Genomic DNA, 19708 nt, shown 5'->3' on the forward strand with positions numbered 1-19708 from the left:
AGTCACTGGATCTTGTTACAACTTTATACCAGGTCAAAGATCCCTCTATCATCATCTTTCTGCTCCTCAATAGGTATTTACAGATTGGGATCAAGGACCCCTTCACTTTCTCCTTGTTAAACTAACCAGACTGTGCTCCTCCAGTCTCTCATTATAAGATATGTCTTCCAGTCCTTTAATCATCGTTGTGGCTCCTCTCTGAACTTAGAAGCAAAAAGACAGTAACTAATGCTCCTCTATCATTCCTGAGAGAGTCTGATGACAGGAATTCAAAGCACCTCTGGTTTTGAACCAACATAATTTGTACTTTCCTCCTGTCAGCACTGAAAGAGTTTTTAACAAGTAATTACTGTAGGCGACATTTGCCCTTCTCTCTGCACGTTATTAATTAGCAAGTCAAGTAACCTACCAGAAGTGGAAAATGCTGACAACTTGCACATAAAAATAAGTTTGTGTATATTATTTTCACATTAGGCAATACTAAATAGGTTCCTGACATTAGGAAGATTATGAAGAAAAATCCAGAAATCTGAAGAAACAGAAAACAGCCAAAAATAAGTTTAAAAGAAAAGAAAACAAAAACAAGCGAAAACTAAGGTTTGATTTTACCCAGTAAGTATTGACTGGTTCCAGTTGCACCTTCCTTGCTGATGCCATACCTCACCCTGGCAGTGAGTCATTGTTTTCGGTGTAAGTAGGGATTTGTTTTCAGTATCAGCAGAACAGGACCACTGTTTTGCTTCCATAGACGGCTCTCAGATGGCCAGGTTCTACCATCTCTACTCCTGCCGAGGAGAACCTTCCTTTGGGAGCCTTACTGAAATCCATGAATAGTAACACAGAGGGTAGGGCTAGGATTAAGAGTGACCTAGACAAATTGGAGGGTTGGACCAAAAGAAATCTCATGAGGTTCAACAAGAAGTGCAAAGTCCTGCACTTAGGATGGAACAATCCAATGCACTGGTACAGGCTGGGGGCTGAGTGGCTGGGCAGCAGCTCTGCAGAAAAGGACCTCGGGGTTACAGTAGACAATAAGCTGAATATGAGCAGTGTGCCTTTGTTGCAAAGAAGGCTAATGGCATAATGGACTGCATTAGTAGGAGTGTTGCCAGCAAGTCAAGGGAAGTGATATTTCCCCTCTATTCAGCACTGATGAGGCCACATCTGGAGTACAATGTTCAGTTTAGGGCCCCTCACTACAGAAAAGATGTGGACAAATTGGAGAGAGCCCAGCAGAGAACAAGAAAAATAATGGAGGGGCTGGGGTACATGACTTATGTGAAGAAGCTGAGGGAACTGGGCCAATTTAGTTTGGAGAGGAGGAGACTGAGAAGGGATTTAATAAAAGCCTTCAACTACCTGAAGGGGGGTTCGGAAGAGGATGGAGTTGGCTAGACTGTTCTCAGTGGTGACATGACAGAACAAGGAGCAACAGTCTTTAGTTGCAGGAAGGGACGTTTAGGTTAGATATTAGTAAAAATGTTCTCACTAGGAGGGCAGTAAAACACTGGAACAGGTTACCCAGAGAGGTGGTGGAACCTCCATCCTTGAAGGTTTTTAAAACCCAGCTAGGCAAAGCTTTGGCTGGGATGACCTAGTTGGGGATGGTCCTGCTTTGAGCAGGGGGTTGGATTAGATGACCTTCTGAGGTCCCTCACAACCCTAATTTTCTATGTCCCTATGATTCCATAGACCACATGAACAGTAGGACTACTGTGAAGGTAAAAGAATTTGCCCCTGTCATTGGGATGGGTGACACCAGCTCCAGGAGAAAATTTTCTGGGAAGTGTATCCTAGTTATGAACTAGGATCCTCTTGTGCTAGGAGCTGTTCAACCTGAGATTACAGTCCCTGTACCACAGCGCTTACAATTTTACTGCAAAATTTGAGACAGATGGGGAAGCATATTGAGAAAATGAAATAATACCAGTCACCATGACAGGCAATGATCCTAGCACAGCAATTACTTACTGTTTTGCAACTTTTAATTTTTAATCGGATTCTAGTGTCTTTGTGAGGAGTCCATGCGACTCAGATGCAGGTCATCAGATTCTATTCTTAAGGTTTTGCTTAGTGCCACTTTATCACACCACTTCAGCAAGTCTTTTTTTTCTGTTTTGAGTTTACTTTTGCTTTCTAGTTGTATTTCCACAACGTTTAGTCTCGCATTAGTTCTCAGTAACCAGTTCAGAAAGCCAGAAGTGACTCAGCAGGGCATTTTAAATAATTTAAATGATTGTCATTTAAAAAGAATTACAGATCGGACGTCTGAGTTTCAGCAGATCAATAACGTTTGGATCTAAAATTTTGGTTGAGTTATGACTAATTTCTCAATAATAAAGAAATAAGTGCATGACAGTTTAAAACTTCCTACTTCCAGTGGGCTTTCATCATGTACTCACCTCATACACTTTGAAGAGGAAATAAGAAAGGACATGACATCTCTTAAGAGTGAGTGGCAAAGTAGTGAAATACCTCATTGCTGATGTGAAGTATGAAGTAATCTATGTTTGATGTAGCAGGAGAAAAAAAAAGGGAAATCACCAGGTAGGAAACTGGCCATTGTCTGCTTTTATATGACATTCATGATCAAACCTGAACAAAAAATTGAGAGACAGACATGTCAGTGGAACCCTTGTGTCTCCGGTAGTTTCTTTCACCAAAAGAAACATCCAGTTCACATCTCTAAATGATTGGCTTGGCTTGTATTTAGAATTGAGCAATGATTTTTGAGGAAATATACATTTGTTAAAAAAGCAGTTTACGAATTTTTCAACCAATTTAAAGTGCATTGTTTTTTTTTTGGAACTGAATAAATTTAAAGAACTCCCAAATGAAAAATTTCATTAAAATTTTTGGTTAACAAAAAGTTTTGTTCTGACCTACTTATTAGGTTTCATTTGTTTTGCCTAAAAAGGAGGGAAAAAATCCATTGTTTTATGTCAACTTAAACCAATTTCTTCCCCTGATTTTTCAGGTCAGGTACTTAACCAACATATCAGGTATTCACACAGTTCCACTTGTATTCACTGCATAAGCTTTACAATGTTGGCTGCTGATAACCTGAACCAGGCTTTAGAAAAAATAAACAAACCTTGAAATATCCCTGCCCTAAAATCTGCTGGAAAGGGTGGTTTAATGGACCAAATTCCATGTTCAAAATACCTTGTGATGTACATCTCTCCTGCAGGTAATCTGAGTTCCATAAGTCTTTTGTATCATAAGCAAAAATGTAATGTTCTTACTGCCATGCATGGACATTTAAAATCACAGGATGCTTTTTGTAAAAGGGGCATTTGTCTGGGGACAAACTCTCTTTTTTCTTACTGTTGCACACTGTGTTGTTCATTGCTTGACTGCCTTTCTGTATTTCACTGGGGGTGTTTATATAGAGGTATAAAGTGTTCTGGGATTGGGGATAGTATTGTTCTGTGAAAATATTAATCTACAGCCTAGGGTTATTTTGGACATGTCATAATTTGTTTGAACAATGGAAAATTCAGACTTTTTATGGAAGTAGTTGCTTATAATATTATTTTATTTTCATAGGCATAGATCATAATGTCCAGCCAAAGGCTGTTCCAAGTTATATCAGCCAGCGGGTCCCCTGGGGACTGTTTCAACAAGAGGGAACTGTTGAAGTGATTCTGTACTCTGACTTTACTTTCTATAGTTGCAATAAGAGTTGGTGGGTGCATATTAATGTGACACAATAAATGTTGACACACGTTGTGTCAGAGTTTATTGCTCCCAAGCTCCGTGTTTATATATGCATCCAGGGCCACAGCACATTGAGCCAGGTCAGAGTAGCCCTGGCTGGCCGGGGGTCTGCGGGGTCAGCCTGCCAGCTCGAGGCTGCTCCAACCCAGCTCAGTGTGCTGCGGAGGGCTGGCTGGGACACAAAGGTGCTCCAGTGCAGGGCTAGCTGACAGGCAGCCCCTGCACTGAAGTACCCTCATCTTTCAGCCAGCTGTGTCAGTACTTACACATGCAAAAAAACTCCACAGCAGGATAGTACTTGTATTTGCAAGTAGTAACCTGCTGTGGAGTTTATTTGTTTCCTGTAGCCTAATAGGCCATACGTGTAGACCCTGAGATGTTTACTGTGGAGCTAATCAGGCAACTTCACAGTAAACATCTCGCACACTAAGAGGTAAAGCAGTCTGGCATAGACGTGCTCATCAAATAACTAAATGCAATGCAAATAGTGGGCTTCCTGAATGGATCTCTAGAGGCACGGACAGATGTAATGCAAGTGTCTTGTAAGTGATAAAAATGAAGAGAGACAATACATGGCTCTACAGCATTATAAATTGGCCTGAACCATATAGAAAAAAATGACCCTGACTGAGACAGAAACATCTCTGAAGCACTTCCTTATGAAGCATATAGATTACTCTTTTTTTCCCCTGTAAGTGTGAAATATTTCTTAATTTCAGAATCATGCCTGTCCGTTGCTGTATTATTCTCATTTTCATTTTAGAGGGTGATGCCCCAGGTCATCACTTTCAGTACAGTTATCAAAGGTAAATTGCCTCACTGAACATTAAAATTATGATGCTGGCATCTTCATTACTGCTGCAAGATTGTTCGGTACTTACTGAATCAACTAAAAATCAACTTTTCTCCAGTGGCTATGGGATCTATTTCTACTGATGCCTCTAGAAAATATAAATTAGCAACTGCACACAGGAATGGAAGCTAATAGTTATTTTTAAGGTCTAATGATGATTAGTTTAATTAGCTAAGAAACTGAAAGGAATAAGCTTATTTCATCAAGATAGAAGCCATGTATAATCTTGGGCAGTAAGTACAGCATTTGCATGCAACCCATGATAGCAAAGAGATCGTGATGGGTGAGTAATAATAGGTATATAGAATTAACAAGAGAAGAGAGGCTGAAGGAGAACAGAAGGTTAGGGTGCAAGACAAGAGGAGAGAAGAAAAATGGAATACGAGACTAATCAGGTGGGGCAAAGAACAAGGAGACAGTGAAGAAAAGCTAACATCTGTGGATAATGAAGGAGAAAAGGGAAAGGACTGTTAACAAGATTTAGCAATTTAAGTATACCTACTCTTCACCTCTTTGACAACAATAAACTATACCATGCAGTTAACTGCATGTAAACCTTGCAAGCTAAAGTACTTTCCGCTCATTGTAGATATTAAACAACCACCAGTACTTTGCTGTAAGAGTAGCACTTTACCACACTGTCCTTAGCCAAACTTCCCCCCACCATGCTACATGTTGGGGGATAGATACCCTCCATCCATAAAGGGGTTACATTTCAGTGGTTAAGTCTTTAAAAAACTGTGGCTACCCTAAGAGAAAAGGTTTAGACGTGTGTTGCCTCTCAGAAGAAACACCATGTGGACACAGTATTTCTACATAAAACTGAATCTCCTACAACAAATAACCAGGATTTTTTTGACTCCTTACAATGCCCAAACTGTAAAAATTATTTAGTGGCCTCCATGGGGGTGAGGGGAGGAAGAGGAGGTCATAGATGGAGAGAAAAGGACTGCTGCAGAGCTCTACTAATCCAGAGAGTATTCTCTTTTCAGAGTCACCCAATAAACCAGCTAAGTTGATGCACCTTGTTCCCTAGCCTGTGCTCAGGTGTAGAAAGAGAAGCTACTGGGAGTGGTTTGCATCCGTAGGCTTCCTTGACATATGTCCAGGGAGTATCTGCGAATAAATTGCATCTTTCAGTCTAAAATGTGACACTAATGATGTAAGAGAGAATTAGGGCTAATCCTATCAACCAAAGAAGTCTTTGCTATTAGCTTCAAAAAACCCAAGATTCTACCTCTAGAAAATAATGGAGTGAATCATTGTCCCATCAACTGTAAACAAAAAGGAGTAGGATCCCATTCTACAGTCAGACCATGTTTCAGAGGAGACAGTCTTCTGAATAGATTCTATTGTTTTTTGAATGAGGAATCCCTTTGCTATCGACTATCCTTTGGCTTCCTAGCATAAAGAGTAACTAAGTCAAAACAGTAGTAAATGGCTTGCTTATGATAGATCTAAAGAAGTTCAACAGCAGCAAAATACCCATAAGCCATTGCTTTTGTAATAATATATTAAGATCTGTTCATTTTCTCTTGTTTTTGACATGTATTCTAACTCAGTCTCCAGTATTACAACCCAAGGCATCAGTCAAAGGCAAACTGACTACATTCAGTTCAGCATGAAAAATGTAGTGTAGCTGCTCAGTAAATTATTCATGGTAGCTATTTATATTATGTAATTCCTATACTTACCTGCCTAAATGTATACTGACTAATTTGTTAGTCCTCCAGTTTATTCTCACAAATTATTTGCATAACGAAGAATGAGAAAATTGCTTTCTTTCTGTTTCTTCTTTTTTCTGGTCACCATGGTAAAGCTGAAAGATGTATATAAAAGGGCAAGTGGTCAAAACAGGAACCTATCCAAACCCCACCTTTATGTGGTGGCCACTGTCCTGAGAGAGACTAGAGCTCAGACTTAGGGTCTCCATTGCTTAAAAGTCTTATTCTAGTCTAGAACTTGAGCTGAAAAGCTGTACTCTAACCAAGCCTAGGGACAAACTGCATACTCTGTGGCCTGAGCACAGACAAGGGCCTGAAATACACACTGGATGGCAGATTACATGTACGTATATATTACAGTACCCCCAAGTGTGTTACTCTAGCCATAACTGGTTAATGTTGTAGGAATTTTAACTGGATGTAGCTGCTAGTGGGGCATTTTCCATTAAGGCTCTGTAACTAATTCCAGTACATTTTCAACATTGGTCCCCATCACATAGAGGGTAGTGGGTCACATAGGTAGCCCTATTACAGAAGGGGCTATGGAGAAGTCACAGCTATTTCTCCTGCTTTCACCTTACTTGGGGGCGAGGGTGGTAATTCTTTGGAGTCATTATTGATTCTAAAATGAACATGGGCTGCCAATGTGAGGATGCAGTCAACAAGGCTAACTGCACCTTGTCATGCATCCACAGATGCATCTTGAGCAGGTCCAAGGAGGTGATCCTCCCTCTCTAGGCAACACTGGTCAGACCGCAGCTGGAGTACTGCATCCAGTTCTGGGTACCACACATCAGGAGGGATATGGACAGCATTGAGAGGGTCCAGAGGAGGGCCACCAGCATGGTCAGGGGGCAGCAGGGAAGCTAAGGGACCTGAACCTGTTCAGCCTCCACAAGAGAAGGCTGAGAGGGGATCTAGTGGCCACCTATAAACCTACTACGGGGGACCAGAGGGGAATGGGTGAGGCCCTGTTCCCTTAAGCACCTCCCAGAGTAACAAGGAATAACGGCCATAAGTTGCCTGAGAGCAGGTTCAGGCTAGACGTCCGAAGGCGCTACTTCACAGTCAGGGTGGCCAGGATCTGAAACCAGCTTCCAAGGGAAGTTGTGCTGGCTCCTACCCTGGGGGTCTTTAAAAGGAGGCTTGATAACTACCTAGCTGGGGCCATCTGAGCTTAACTTAGTAGGGGTCATATGAGTCCAGTATTCATTCCTGCCCAGGGCAGGGGATCGGACTTGATGATCTGCTCAGGTCCCCTCTGACCCCACATCTATGAATCTATGAATCTTCACACTCACAACAGCCAACACGTTATGTCATTCTTTGTGCCAGTTCAGTTATGTGGGAGAGCTGGTAACTGAAGCTAAAGCCCTGCCCATTCCCCATCCATCCCTGTCTACTTGTCCCAGGCTGGAGCCATGAAGCAGTTGGTAGCCCTCAAAGGGCATAAGTAGAATCTTTACTTCCCTGTGTAATCACATAGCCCAAGTCACAACATAGCCCCATGCATGGATCTGAGAAAAAAATATAAATTGAGTTCTGTGCAGACATTAAAAACCCCTTAACTTTCTTCACTAAAATACAGCATCTGCCCTTGCACTTGAGATATGCTGCATATGAGTCCTCTTCCCGTTTAAGTGGTTCTGTGCGTGCATGCATGTGTGTTCTATATATAGTCTATGAAGCACTTAGTTCTGAGATAAAAATGTAAAGCGGCAGTAGTACAAGCAGAAATAATTTATGATCTTCAGCCACCTTGGCTAAGAAGCCAAAAGCGAGCTGTCTGCATATATAAAGCTTTACACTTCTTTAAAACAGGACCCTAAATAAAGATGTGCAGTTGCGACAGTCCTTGGAGGACTCTGGTTCCAGAAATCAATGTAAAGATACACACTGCCTAAGAAGTAAAATATCTGGGATAGAGTAATTTTCTCTGTAAATATGACTTCTGTGTTACATCTTCCTCTTCCTTTTCCGCCCACAGAAGATATGATAGTAACCAAAGCCTACTTAATGTGAGCAGCCAGAGAAGATCGGTTGTTAGTTTAACCTAGACAGGTAGTGATTATAGTTAATGAAAGTTCAAGCTGTGTTTGTTGCAGATGATGAACAACAGGACAGCTCCCTCAGGAGCTCAGCTCTGAGATGCACTGGCTTTCAAGAATGCTCCTTACCTGGCAGGAAAGAACTGCTACTAATACTGTAACCTGCAACAGTATGCATAAGTTATATGTATATAACTTACATATAATCTAGATATGCAGAAATCACTCTTCTCTACCCTTTCCTGGCTCTTTTGAATAGCTAGCAGTGACAGTTCAACACAGTTCTTCCTGTTCCTTCAGCATCTGAAATGGTATGTGTGTGGTCTGAGCAAGGGTATAAAGCAAATACCTTTTCTCCCCCGCTCTTGGCTCAAGGACTAACAGAGTCAGTGGATGCTCTCTCTCACACACCCCCAACCCCTTCCATTGGCCCAATTCAGCCACCTTCCCTCCAATTGTATACCACAGGACTCTTACGCTTCTTAACATAAGATTGCAGGCCGTAAGGCAAGAGTGTATGAGGACTGAAGTTCATTTGGCAGGCTGCACAACTCTTTGAGGTCAGACTCTCTATTAATAATCTTCCTTCTTTTCAAAGCTATAGTTCCTCAGTCTGCTGGCAATAGGGCTTGAAAGGTCTATATGAACCACTTAAACAGCAGCCAGAAGCAGCAGCATTTCAGTACAATCCAGTATTGATTTTTTGTCTCTAACCCCTTTGTTACTAAGACTACTTTCAATACTGTATGCTGTGGGAATCTTGAAGTTTAAGTGAACATATTTCAAATCTCAATAACTGTGTTCTTATTTGATACTAGAGGCGAGTTAGAGTGAATGCATCCTCTAGGCTTCTCTGGCATCATGCTTTGGAAATTCAAAGAACAAAGCAACATATGATGATGTACAATGATTTTGCTTTGTTTATTTGCAGGACCCTCGATGTTGTCTGAGATTTGAAACATGGCATCTTTAAGTCAGTATGTGCAATATATTTGGCATGGGTTCCACACAGGGGGTTAAGCAGAAAGACGGATAAAAAGCATAAGGCAGGCTTATCTGCATAATGAAATTACAGTGCGTTGTAATACGTTTTAGCCAATATTAGGCTAAAAACTCAGGGTCTTCATATGGCTAATGGCTGCAGATGATCCAGATGTCTCATTACATCTATGTGGGAGTTCTTCATCTGCGTAACTAGTGCCAACCACCGTGGTGTACAGAGAAGACATAGGCGTTGGATGCATTCTTTGAGTGAGCGGAAGAGGAGACTGACTTGTCTTTGAGACAGTGTACAGAGGAGTAGGGGAAAGGGTGACCTCTTTCTCTTCACGTATTCCTGTATCAGCATACCCATGCATGAGGGAGAGAGAACACGAGCAGGCTTTGCAAAGTAGGAATTAAGTGGAGAGTGGCAGGGCATGAGGGCAGTCTTGACTCTATTCTCACTAGGTCACTAGAGCTGAATCAGGGCAGGAGAGAAAAAACAAACAAGTTAAACTAACTGGGTGCTTGGTAGAGAGCTGGTGTAAGGAAGGAGGGAGGGCATCAAGGGAAAAATGTGACTTACTCTAATTGGCTCAGTTTCTTCTTTAGGTGGCTCCTTCAATATGGAAAATACTTGATGTCCCTTACTGAAGAAAGGCATAAAATCTTGGTCTCCTCCTCCTTACTAATTTCTGATCAATACATTCAGAGGTTGCCCTTTTTTCTTGTCATGCATAGGATGAAAAGATGACAAACAGATATTGAATGTAATCATTTTCTTTCTACCAGTTTGCATGTCCCTTTTTCCTTTATATTATATTTTACCTTATATAAGGTAAACAGACACACTCACATTTTCAGGCTTCAGCATGTCCTTATCAGTTTCAGAAAGTCTCACTGAATGCACGGCAAGTCCTTGAAGAAAGCAGTGCCAAAATGTTAGGAAAGCTACTTGGCATTATTTATATTTTAATGCAGTTACATTGATTAGTTTGTCAGATGCTGCTTTATGCTTGATTTGAATTGAATTTAGTTTTCTTCTTTTTTTTAACTATAAAACCACCAACTCAAGCTCCCTTTTCAACAGGCAGACTACAGTGGGAGAATCATGATTAAAGGACTTTATTTACATTTCTAACCGATCAATATCTTTTAGATACTTCTAATGGGAAGAATTGATTTTTCTCTCTACAAAAAAGGATTTAATCAATTTTGCTTCTGGAAATGTTTTATTCAACAATAGCTGAATTTCCTTGTGTACAAATCAGTCAAAGTAGAGCTATTATTGGAATAAAGCAGCTTTCTGTGCTGATAAAGATACGCCTTTTATTATTGGAATAGAAGTCTATTGATTTTTTTTTGAAACATTAAAAGAGCTTACCATCATACAAACTCCTGGATGATATAAAGGAAAAATGTCATTAAAAATTCACTGCAAATTTTAGCAAGACATGATCTGGGTTGCTTTTGCTAGGAAGTGCACGTGGCTGGTAGTTGTTCTGAACTAAACTCAAAGTGACTGTTATATCAAAATTGCAAAAATTTGAAATGTTTTTGTATTCAGCCGTTTTGGAGGCAGCCTGTGATCCACTTATTTCTCTAGCACAACACCTGCACTCAGGAGACCTGGATTCTCTTCTTAACTCTGCACCTGGAAAGTGTATCCATTACATAGGTAGGTAAGGGAAACATTAGTTACTTCTTTTGCCAAGTCTTTGAGATCTACTGATAGAAATTAGTCTAAGAGATAAGCATTACTATTATTATTCATGCTAAATAGCACTTTACACCTTGAGCAGTACTTGAGTAAGCATGCCAGAAACCAGCTACAGATTGTTGTCTCTCATGTTGTCCAGCTGATTTCTGGAAGATCACCTGAAGATTCTCTTTTGCACGTGAAAAGGTAGAAGAATCTGCGCATAAATGAGCAAAACCTCACGTGCAACTTATTGATACACTGAGTCTGCAAAACAATTTCACTCTCTAAAGCCATGTTAAAACTCAAATCTTCACAGTGAAAATCCAATAAATATGTGCACTCTTTGATCAAATTTCCAGTACTTGGACCAAGTAAATAGAAATATGTCTGCTTCTAAAATAAATATAAACCAGATTACTTTCAAAAAAGATTTGTCTTGTCAGTTTTTATGAAAGGGATGCAAATTAAAAACATTAGCTGTTTCAATTAAACTTATAGAGGAAGAAGAAATGTCTCACTTCACAGCTGATTCCTGACCTTGATAGAAAGACACAAGTTCCATGTGATCTGACATATTACTTCAAATGTTAAAAAGTAGGGTTTGAGAAAGCAGCAGTAGCAGTAAAATCTCAGCATTTATTTTAGGGAGCTTTCTAGATTTTTAAGCTAATAGATTTTCTTACCTATAACTATTCTACTGTCTTAACTTCTTAATTGTCAAAAATGTACCCAGTGGGTTATATTTAATCTTAGTTCAATTTTCCTGCCATCTGCAAGGATGTAACAAAATGAGTTTTATACTGTCTAGAATAGTAGTACTGAAAACCCCCATAAGGGGTAGACACTGTGCAAATGAGTAACAAAGGTCATCTTTTCCCCATCTGGGAAATGAAATAGTGGCACTCCTATACTTTTACTAGAGAAAATGCTATACAACAGGGCTTTTAAGGACCAAAACTAGGTGTTCCTACCTTGCCTGATCCACGGAGCATCCTTAAAGCCTGCCTCCTAGATCAGACCCTGCACAAAATCAGGAGAAAGGAGGTAGCAGCACTGGTCTCATGGTTAGAGCACTTACCTGGGTTATGGGGAAATCTGGCACTTAACTCTGATGGGTGGAGTTTCAGTTTCACCCCCCTCCTTCCCATTTCCTATTGGCCAGCATGGTGGCTCCTAGCTTAGGTATCTGACTTCCGTAAATCCCACTGGAGGTGCCTAACACTACCTGTGTTCTCTGCATCCTCTACTAAAACTGGGCACCGGATTCCAGGCGAGGCTTCCGCTAAGAAGCACGATCTCTAGGAGTTAAGATTTTATCGCTGAGCCAGAGTCCCCTTTGCAGAGTTGACTCTTGTTTCCAACGAAGTCATTAACATAACCCCTACTGACTTGAGTGGGTGGAGTCATTCTCTAAATAGATGTGAGGTGGTAGCAGGTTACTGAAAATAATCCTTATTACTGGATATGTTGTTTAGCAGTAAGAAGACACAACTACTCAGATTACCAAGTACATCTTAGCAAAGGAATAAGACAACAGTGATAACGACAAAATTAACTTTACATTTTTTTTATTTTACACCTGTACAGAACACCATTACTATTATAATAAGGCATCAAATGCACTATTGAAAAGCTCACATTAACTGTAACATTTTGCCCTGCAGCAGTTCAAAATGCAGATTTACAAAATTAAATCAGTCATTTTCCCAGTTGGTAAACATTATTTACTACAGACAGAGTTTTAAAATAATTAAAAAGATTAAAAACTGTAAACATATTAAAACAGCAACAACCCAGAAGGGCTTTCCAGGAGAGAGCTTAAAATGATTTTCTAGGCTTCAGGTCTAGCATTAGAGGATGGCAGTGAGAAAATAAGGCTGGCTGTCCCTGGGTAAACAGGGTAGTTACCAAAACTAAGTAACAGAACCGAAGATCATTTTATGATGGTCCTCGTTTTGCAATACTCCCTAGTAGGCTTTATTCAGTTTAGTATTGCTCACCAGTTTCTAATTAAAGAAAGGAAAAAACAACCCCAAACTACCTCTGTGGACAAATGGGTAAAACTGAGCTGCAGGTTAAATTCTAATTTTGATTATTCTTAAAGTCAGCTTCTGACCTGGACAACATCTGCAGGCCTGGCAGTAGTTGGAGAGTAAGAATCCCTTTAATAGCTTATGTAGACTACCTGGATCTTAGGTCTAGCCATGCAAGAGAGAACTGGTAAATGGGAAAGATCTGGGATTAGGCCGAGTCTTTGTCCACAACTTAGCTTTCGACAGATCTTCTAGTAGAGGGTGGTTGGCATATCCTGATTTATTGTCCCAGTGCCTCCCAGTTTTACTCAGCCTCCTAGATCCAGCTGGGAAAAATTTGGTATGCATGTAAAATGCCAGATTTATAAACCCAAATAATGGAGGCTCCCATTGATCTTGGCAGGGTATGTGGGCAGTGATGGTAAACTTCTCCAGGCTGCCCCTTCTCTTCCATTAGCTCTGAGCAGGAGCTCTTGAGTCACCTCTGCATAGAAAGGGGGGATTCATTCATCATGGTGTTTAATCCTTAGACCTTGCTGAGACTTTCTGCTTGGGGTTAGAGGTTATTTTTGTGATGTGAACATTTATCCACTGTGATGTGGATGTGAACAATTGGACTGAAACTACAAACTACTGGCCACCACCAGCCATCAGTAACAGGTTTTGGTCTCTAGCATGTTGTGCTACATTAGAACCAGAGACCTAAAAGTGAAATGTTTTATTAGCCCATCATTCACTCCCTGCAACCTGGGATTGAGAAAATGTCATAATACTTTATTTCCTACCCCAGGTGTTCCCCTCTCTTGAAAGCCTCACTTTCCCTTTTCTGTAGTAAATAATATTGTAAGAGAAAGAAACCATGTAAACTACATTAATTATGTTTTTGGATTTCCCCGATTTTGCTGTGTAGACTGAGGCCATTTTATTAGCTTTTCTTCCTTAAAACATTTATGGAAACCCTGAGGATTCTTTAAAAACCATTCACTCATGATTGGTGACAGGATTTTGCAAAGAGTCAGAAAACTTTTCACATGATACAGTATGGAAAATATTTTCTTTCCCAGTGCTAACAACAAGCATTAAGGCATGCCATGGTTCTTAGGGATTTGGGAACTTTATAGCTTCAGCTACTGTATTTTTGTGGCTATAAAAACATAGTCCAATTTTACATGTAGGTCTAATTAAAAACAATAAAAACAACAGATCTGAAAAATTACTAGCCTCTGCTTCAGACCTTTTCCAGTGTGATCAAAAATTCAGAGCAATTAATTTCCAGCTAGAGGCCTCACATCAGACTAAGTGTGATGCACTGCATGTGCCCATGGAGGCTAGCAAGTTTCTGCACCCTTTCAACAAATGGTCCCAATCAGCCAGTGGAAAAAAGCCTGTTTAAGTTTTGCTGGATGGAGCTTCTCTGTAAATGTTAGCCTCTGTCCTAGGAAGCTCAGACAGAGGTTATGGAGATACAGTAGTCTTCTGCCTTACTCACCTCCTACAGTGTGGTTTTATTGGGCTTCAAACCTGGACATATAGGGCTAAGTAACCCCACTAAAACACCACCATCCCTATGTAGTGGGCATCACACCCCAACTGTTAGAGATGTAAGCAACAGAGGAATTTGGCACCGTAGGCAGAGATGAATTTTCACCCAAGAGTGGAGAGAAGGGAAATGCCAAGTTCCAGAGAGTTTTACAGCATATAAACTGCTATTACAGCTGCTGCCAGGTGTGGACTGATACAGCTGCAAAGCAGTCTCCTCACATGGCGCCACCATTCTGCCATCCTCTCTAAATTAGCATGCAGGGCTGGTGCTCTGCTCACCCATCCCTAGTTATGCTACTGCCAACCATCACTGAGAGGAAGTGTTGTCTGAGTAGTATGCTGCTGCTGGTAAGGGCCAGGAGCAGACTGTCATCTACCTGGGGGAAAGGGTGGGCAGGGGAAAAATCTTCCCTACCCGTATTACAGTTCTGTTTATCATGTCTGTTCATCATTTTTCTGGATTCAGATGGGCCAAAGCACCACCCTTTACATGGATGTAGAAGCTCTTTTTGATTTTTGAAACTTACTCCTGGTAAGAACTGGATTAATGATGGCATATCCACATGGCCACAGGAATGACCCCTAAAACCAGCGTTTAGATGCTTACCCTGGTGAATCCCAGCCCTCACACACAAACACACATTTCTGGAACGTGGGTGTGGCCCACTGTTCTCCTGTTACAATGGCCTTATATCTGTCCCCAAAACTACAAAACAACAATGAAGGAAATGACAGTCTGCATGCCATAACATTTTAAGTGGCATCTCTATTTCCGAGCCAACATTAAAGCACCAGAACAATACAACATTACTTACAAATAACATAATATGAACAGTAGGAAAACAGGAATGAGTTCAGATCCTTCTGGCTGGCTGTAAGATGGCTGCTGTGTCAGTCAGTGGGCCTTTAGGAAAGAGTGATATAGATTCCTTTGGATGTCTAAATCTATTAACTTGGTAAACAGTGCTTCGTAATCCTGTGTGAATGCAAGCACGCAGGATTAACTGAACAAAAAAGGCTGACCCCAGCTCAGCATTAAATACAAGTCCTTCATTTAACTCGTGATACGGAGCAGCCAGAGAGAGGGGTATAATGGACATGTAGCGGATAATAGACTCCTCAGTGTTCTTCCTCAGGACTCCCTGCTTCCCACCATAACACAGGGTGATGGTCTACGTTACTAAATCGACAGGATGTTAACCAGTGCTGAAGTCAGAATATGCTGTGAGCAGTTTCATGTTAAGGGTTAGGATCGTTTCTAGAGTGCTTCTTGCCTGCACAGCTCTGATTTGCCACTAAAGGGCTGGTGTGCATGGATGCAGCTAGGAGCCAGGACACCTGGACTCTAACCCTGCTCTGGGTGGAGAGGAGGCTGAGAGCAGTGCATCCAGGGGTGCTGGAGAACTGAAAATAGCTCACTTTCTCTCTGTGGAGCAGACTGAAGTTAGTCTAAAATGAGTTAGGTAGCACAGCCCAGAGTTAGCCCTGGTCTTAAGTGGCATAACACTGAAGTGCTCAGAGGGCCCTTAGCACAAGTTAATGAGCTTTTAATGTGTGGATGCTTGCATTTTAAGTGCCCTTAGTTTGGTCTAGGTGTAACGCGCAACTTCACCCATAAAGAGATGAGAAGGAAGGGACCTGCAGTCTATTTATATTAACTGAAAAACACACTGCAATATTACAGAATTAAAAGAAAGAGCTAAGGTGGCAAGCTGCTTCCCAAACATACCTAATCAGAGCACAGTTCAAGTATAAAGAATATCTTCTTATTCAGTTATTTTGAGTCCCAAACTGTTGAGTGTTCACCTCCTGGGCTTTAAAGTAGATGCTTACTTTCAACACCCTCTGCTAAGACAGCTTAGCTATAGCTGTGGGCTATTCCGTGTTAGAAAATAGCAGTAGTCATGATTTGGACTATTCATGCAAGACTGAAGTGGAAATACTGACAGCCTGTACACCCTAGCTCTGAGGTAGCAAAGTCAAAACAACTTTAGGTTTCAGCCTCAGATGAGAGGCTGATTCCTCTGAGATGCATTCAAAATGCAAATAGATTTAAGAAGTCAGAATGGCACTTATTTGAGGGGGTTTATTTTAAACATTAACTCACCATTTTTAAACCAGTGGACCAGTGGATCTTGTCAGTGGATCAGAATGTGCCCAACTGGAGTAAATGAAAAATTATATTGTTATATAACAAGGGTGACCAAAATCTCGACGTGGCCAAGGACTCTTGGACACACTCCCAGATCTCACACCATACAGCACCCCAGCACAAATAATGGTTTGCTGTTAGATTAAGTTTCTTCATAAGCCACAATGAAACTTTCCAGGAGCCTCATGTGGCTTGCAAGCTTCAGTCTAGTCACCTCTACCATGTATGCTGTTTGTTTCTTTGTTATTTCCCCTAAACGAAAGATATAAAACACAACTACTATAGCCTTCCCCAGAAGATGGCTGACAATAGTTTCCTTTAGAGTTTAATTTTTTGACTACTGTGCTACCCATGTCACTAATAATATCACCTATCTCTGACTTGCTACAATGTATGAACTCATTATCTGTCATTCAGTGGCTGGATACCTAACATTTCTCCCTGTGACATTGACTTTTTAAAGCAGCTGATAAAGAAATAGGCTGCTAACTGAAGTAGCACAGAAAGCAATTTTCTGACCCATGCAAAATACAACACCTTGCTTTTTTCACTTCTTGGGAAACTGGAAGGGTTTGTAGCCATAGTATATTAAAAGCTACATCTGAAGAGGACAGATCATACGGACAACGTCAGAACAAGCAGAGTCCTGCTCCCTGCCACAAACCTCTTCCAAGGAGTACTTTGTGAGAAAATTGTTCTATCTCCATCTCCATCCTAGTGAAGTCTTCAGCATTTTTGAGACTCCCAAAAAGAGGTCAATACATGTCAAGTTATGGCAGTGTAGTTGTCCTATCAGGACAGGTGTCCAGCATCTATCCACTAAACTAACTTCACAGGAGTTAGCAGCCACAGAAGTTAACATTTTTCCCAACACTATGGATTGTAGTTGCAGTTGAACCAATGACCTACAGAAGAAAGGCCCTTTATCAAAGCCTTGAGCCATTTAATCCAGTGCCCATTACCTTCTATTCTATATTTTAATAATCATCACTAATTTTGCTATTAGTTGGGCAGAAGAGATATTTGTGGTAAATGAATGCATGATGCACTCATACCAGTCAACAGCAAGAAAAGAGGGCAGCTTAAAAATGAAAGTATATAAAAAAAAAAAGACTGTCATCCTTAATTAAATGTCAGTCTTGCAACTTGGTAGATGTGCTAAGGGATATGACCAATATTCAAGTAGACTGTTAATAATCCTTATGCAGGCTGATACAATAACAGCTTCTAGGGAGGCAGGATGTTAGTGCTCTGTATTAGGGTGATCCCAGGAAAGACACTGAGGCATATATTTTATAGCAGGATAAAGGAGCATTTAAGGAACCTGGCAATCAGAAATCTGTATTCACTGCTTTCACCAGAAAGTGTATTTTATATTGATTATATTATCCCTTGCATTTTTCCTAAGAACAAGTATCCATATAATGGAAAAAATCAATTATAAACTTTAAAGGAAAACCTTTCCTGTCAGGCAAAAACTGCATCACTAGCTATCTTTAGCTGTCCTTGCTTTCCGAATAAAACTTCCTTTTCTGTACAAGTGCTGTCTGAGAAATCACGACCACACTAATTATCTACAGCCAGTGCATCCTCTTCCACTAATGATAACTCCAGCGTGTTATCATTGGGGCCCGATTTCATTCTGAAATTGAAAGACCCATACAGCCTTGCAGACTCCTTGGAGGATGCGAATCTATTCCTCCTGTACAGCTCCCCTTTCCACATAGACATCATTAATAAACTGGACAGCACCACGCCCCCCAGAGTTAAGAGACACAGACCTGCGATCACACACCTATCCAAGTGAGCTCCGATTCTAGCGCTCTCGTTCTCCAGTCTCTCCATCTCCCTGGCAGCTACAGTGTTAGGATCGACAGTCACATCTCTGGGTACCAAATAGGAAATAATCACTAGCAAAATTCCACTAACCAGGAACAAGATGGCACTAACGAACCCATAATCTATAGATTTCCCTGAGGCAGCTTCTGAGGCAGCGTCATCCTCTTCCTCAGAAATCAGAGAGGGAGAATCATGAACCCACTCCAGTGGGATCTCTCTGCAAGAACTGTCCTGGGCAGGGGGGTCCTGGCCCTGGCAGCAGCTGCTCACAACAGAAGGGGTGCTTTTTGGATGCTCCAGGTTGACATTTTCATCCACGTAAGTAAATGAGGTCTCTAGTTCCTGAGCGCAGCAGCAGGCTCTCTTCTTGTCTGCCTCCTCGTCGCCATCCAGGGGAGGTGGCTGGCAGCAGGGCTGGGTGCTGCCCAATGCTTGGGGACATGGCCCAGAGGCGGAGGAGGCAGGAGTGGTGCACAGAGGTGCCTGGCTGGGACCTGCTAGGGCTGCCCTCTGTGTGGACTTGCAGTGCCTCTCGCAGCAAAGAGCTGCCACTGCCGTGGCCGTTCTCGCGCTCCCGTCGCCCCTACCGTGCGGCGCGGAGGCAGAGGCACGCACGCTCCAGTCCACGTTGTTGCACAGATCGGATCGCCTGGCCTCCTTGGCGAGGTACAGCAGCTCCATGCAAGCCATCGGAGGCTTCTCCCACCAGCCAGCTGTGCGTCAGGGTGCCCTGCCAATAACAACCAAGCCAGATCATGGCACGGGAGATGCTGATCACTGCACTCCTCGCTCTAACCCCCCTCTGGCCCGGCGGTGGGAGCCCACCCCGAAACCCTTAAACGCCTTCCCTGTGTCATGCACTGCTTTTCAGGCTGCAACAACAGGGCGAGGGGGGACCCCCAACCTCAGGATGATGCATCAGAAAGGCGGAGGGCAGGTCACACAACTGCAGGGAAGCACACAGCTGCACACGAACTACCCGGTCTCCGCTGGGCGATGGCTCGCGTCCAGCCTCGGCAGCTCCGGCGGGCGCAGTCCGCACGAGCGGCGCCCCAGCAAACCCCGCGCGGGCCGGGCAGCTCCGCACCCGGGACGCCGCCGACCTCGGGGCCAG

The 19708-nt window shown here is 42.0% G+C and overlaps 1 protein-coding gene across 1 annotated transcript; it reads right to left on the reverse strand.

Moving 5' to 3' along the window:
• Positions 1–12579: 12579 nt before the first annotated feature.
• TMEM74 (transmembrane protein 74) lies at positions 12580–19547 on the reverse strand. The gene has a single exon (XM_019551907.1). It carries the CDS (start codon positions 19282–19284, stop codon positions 18322–18324), a length of 963 nt encoding a protein of 320 aa, XP_019407452.1. The 5' UTR covers positions 19285–19547; the 3' UTR covers positions 12580–18321.
• Positions 19548–19708: the final 161 nt, after the last annotated feature.

Source organism: Crocodylus porosus, unplaced genomic scaffold (genome assembly GCF_001723895.1).
Source record: "Crocodylus porosus isolate Cpor-Errol unplaced genomic scaffold, CroPor_comp1, whole genome shotgun sequence".
Taxonomy (NCBI): Eukaryota; Metazoa; Chordata; order Crocodylia; family Crocodylidae; genus Crocodylus; species Crocodylus porosus.

Bases quoted from the DNA above. Each gene is read 5' to 3' on its own strand.
- TMEM74 (XM_019551907.1), bottom strand. From the start codon at position 19,284: ATGGCTTGCATGGAGCTGCTGTACCTCGCCAAGGAGGCCAGGCGATCC.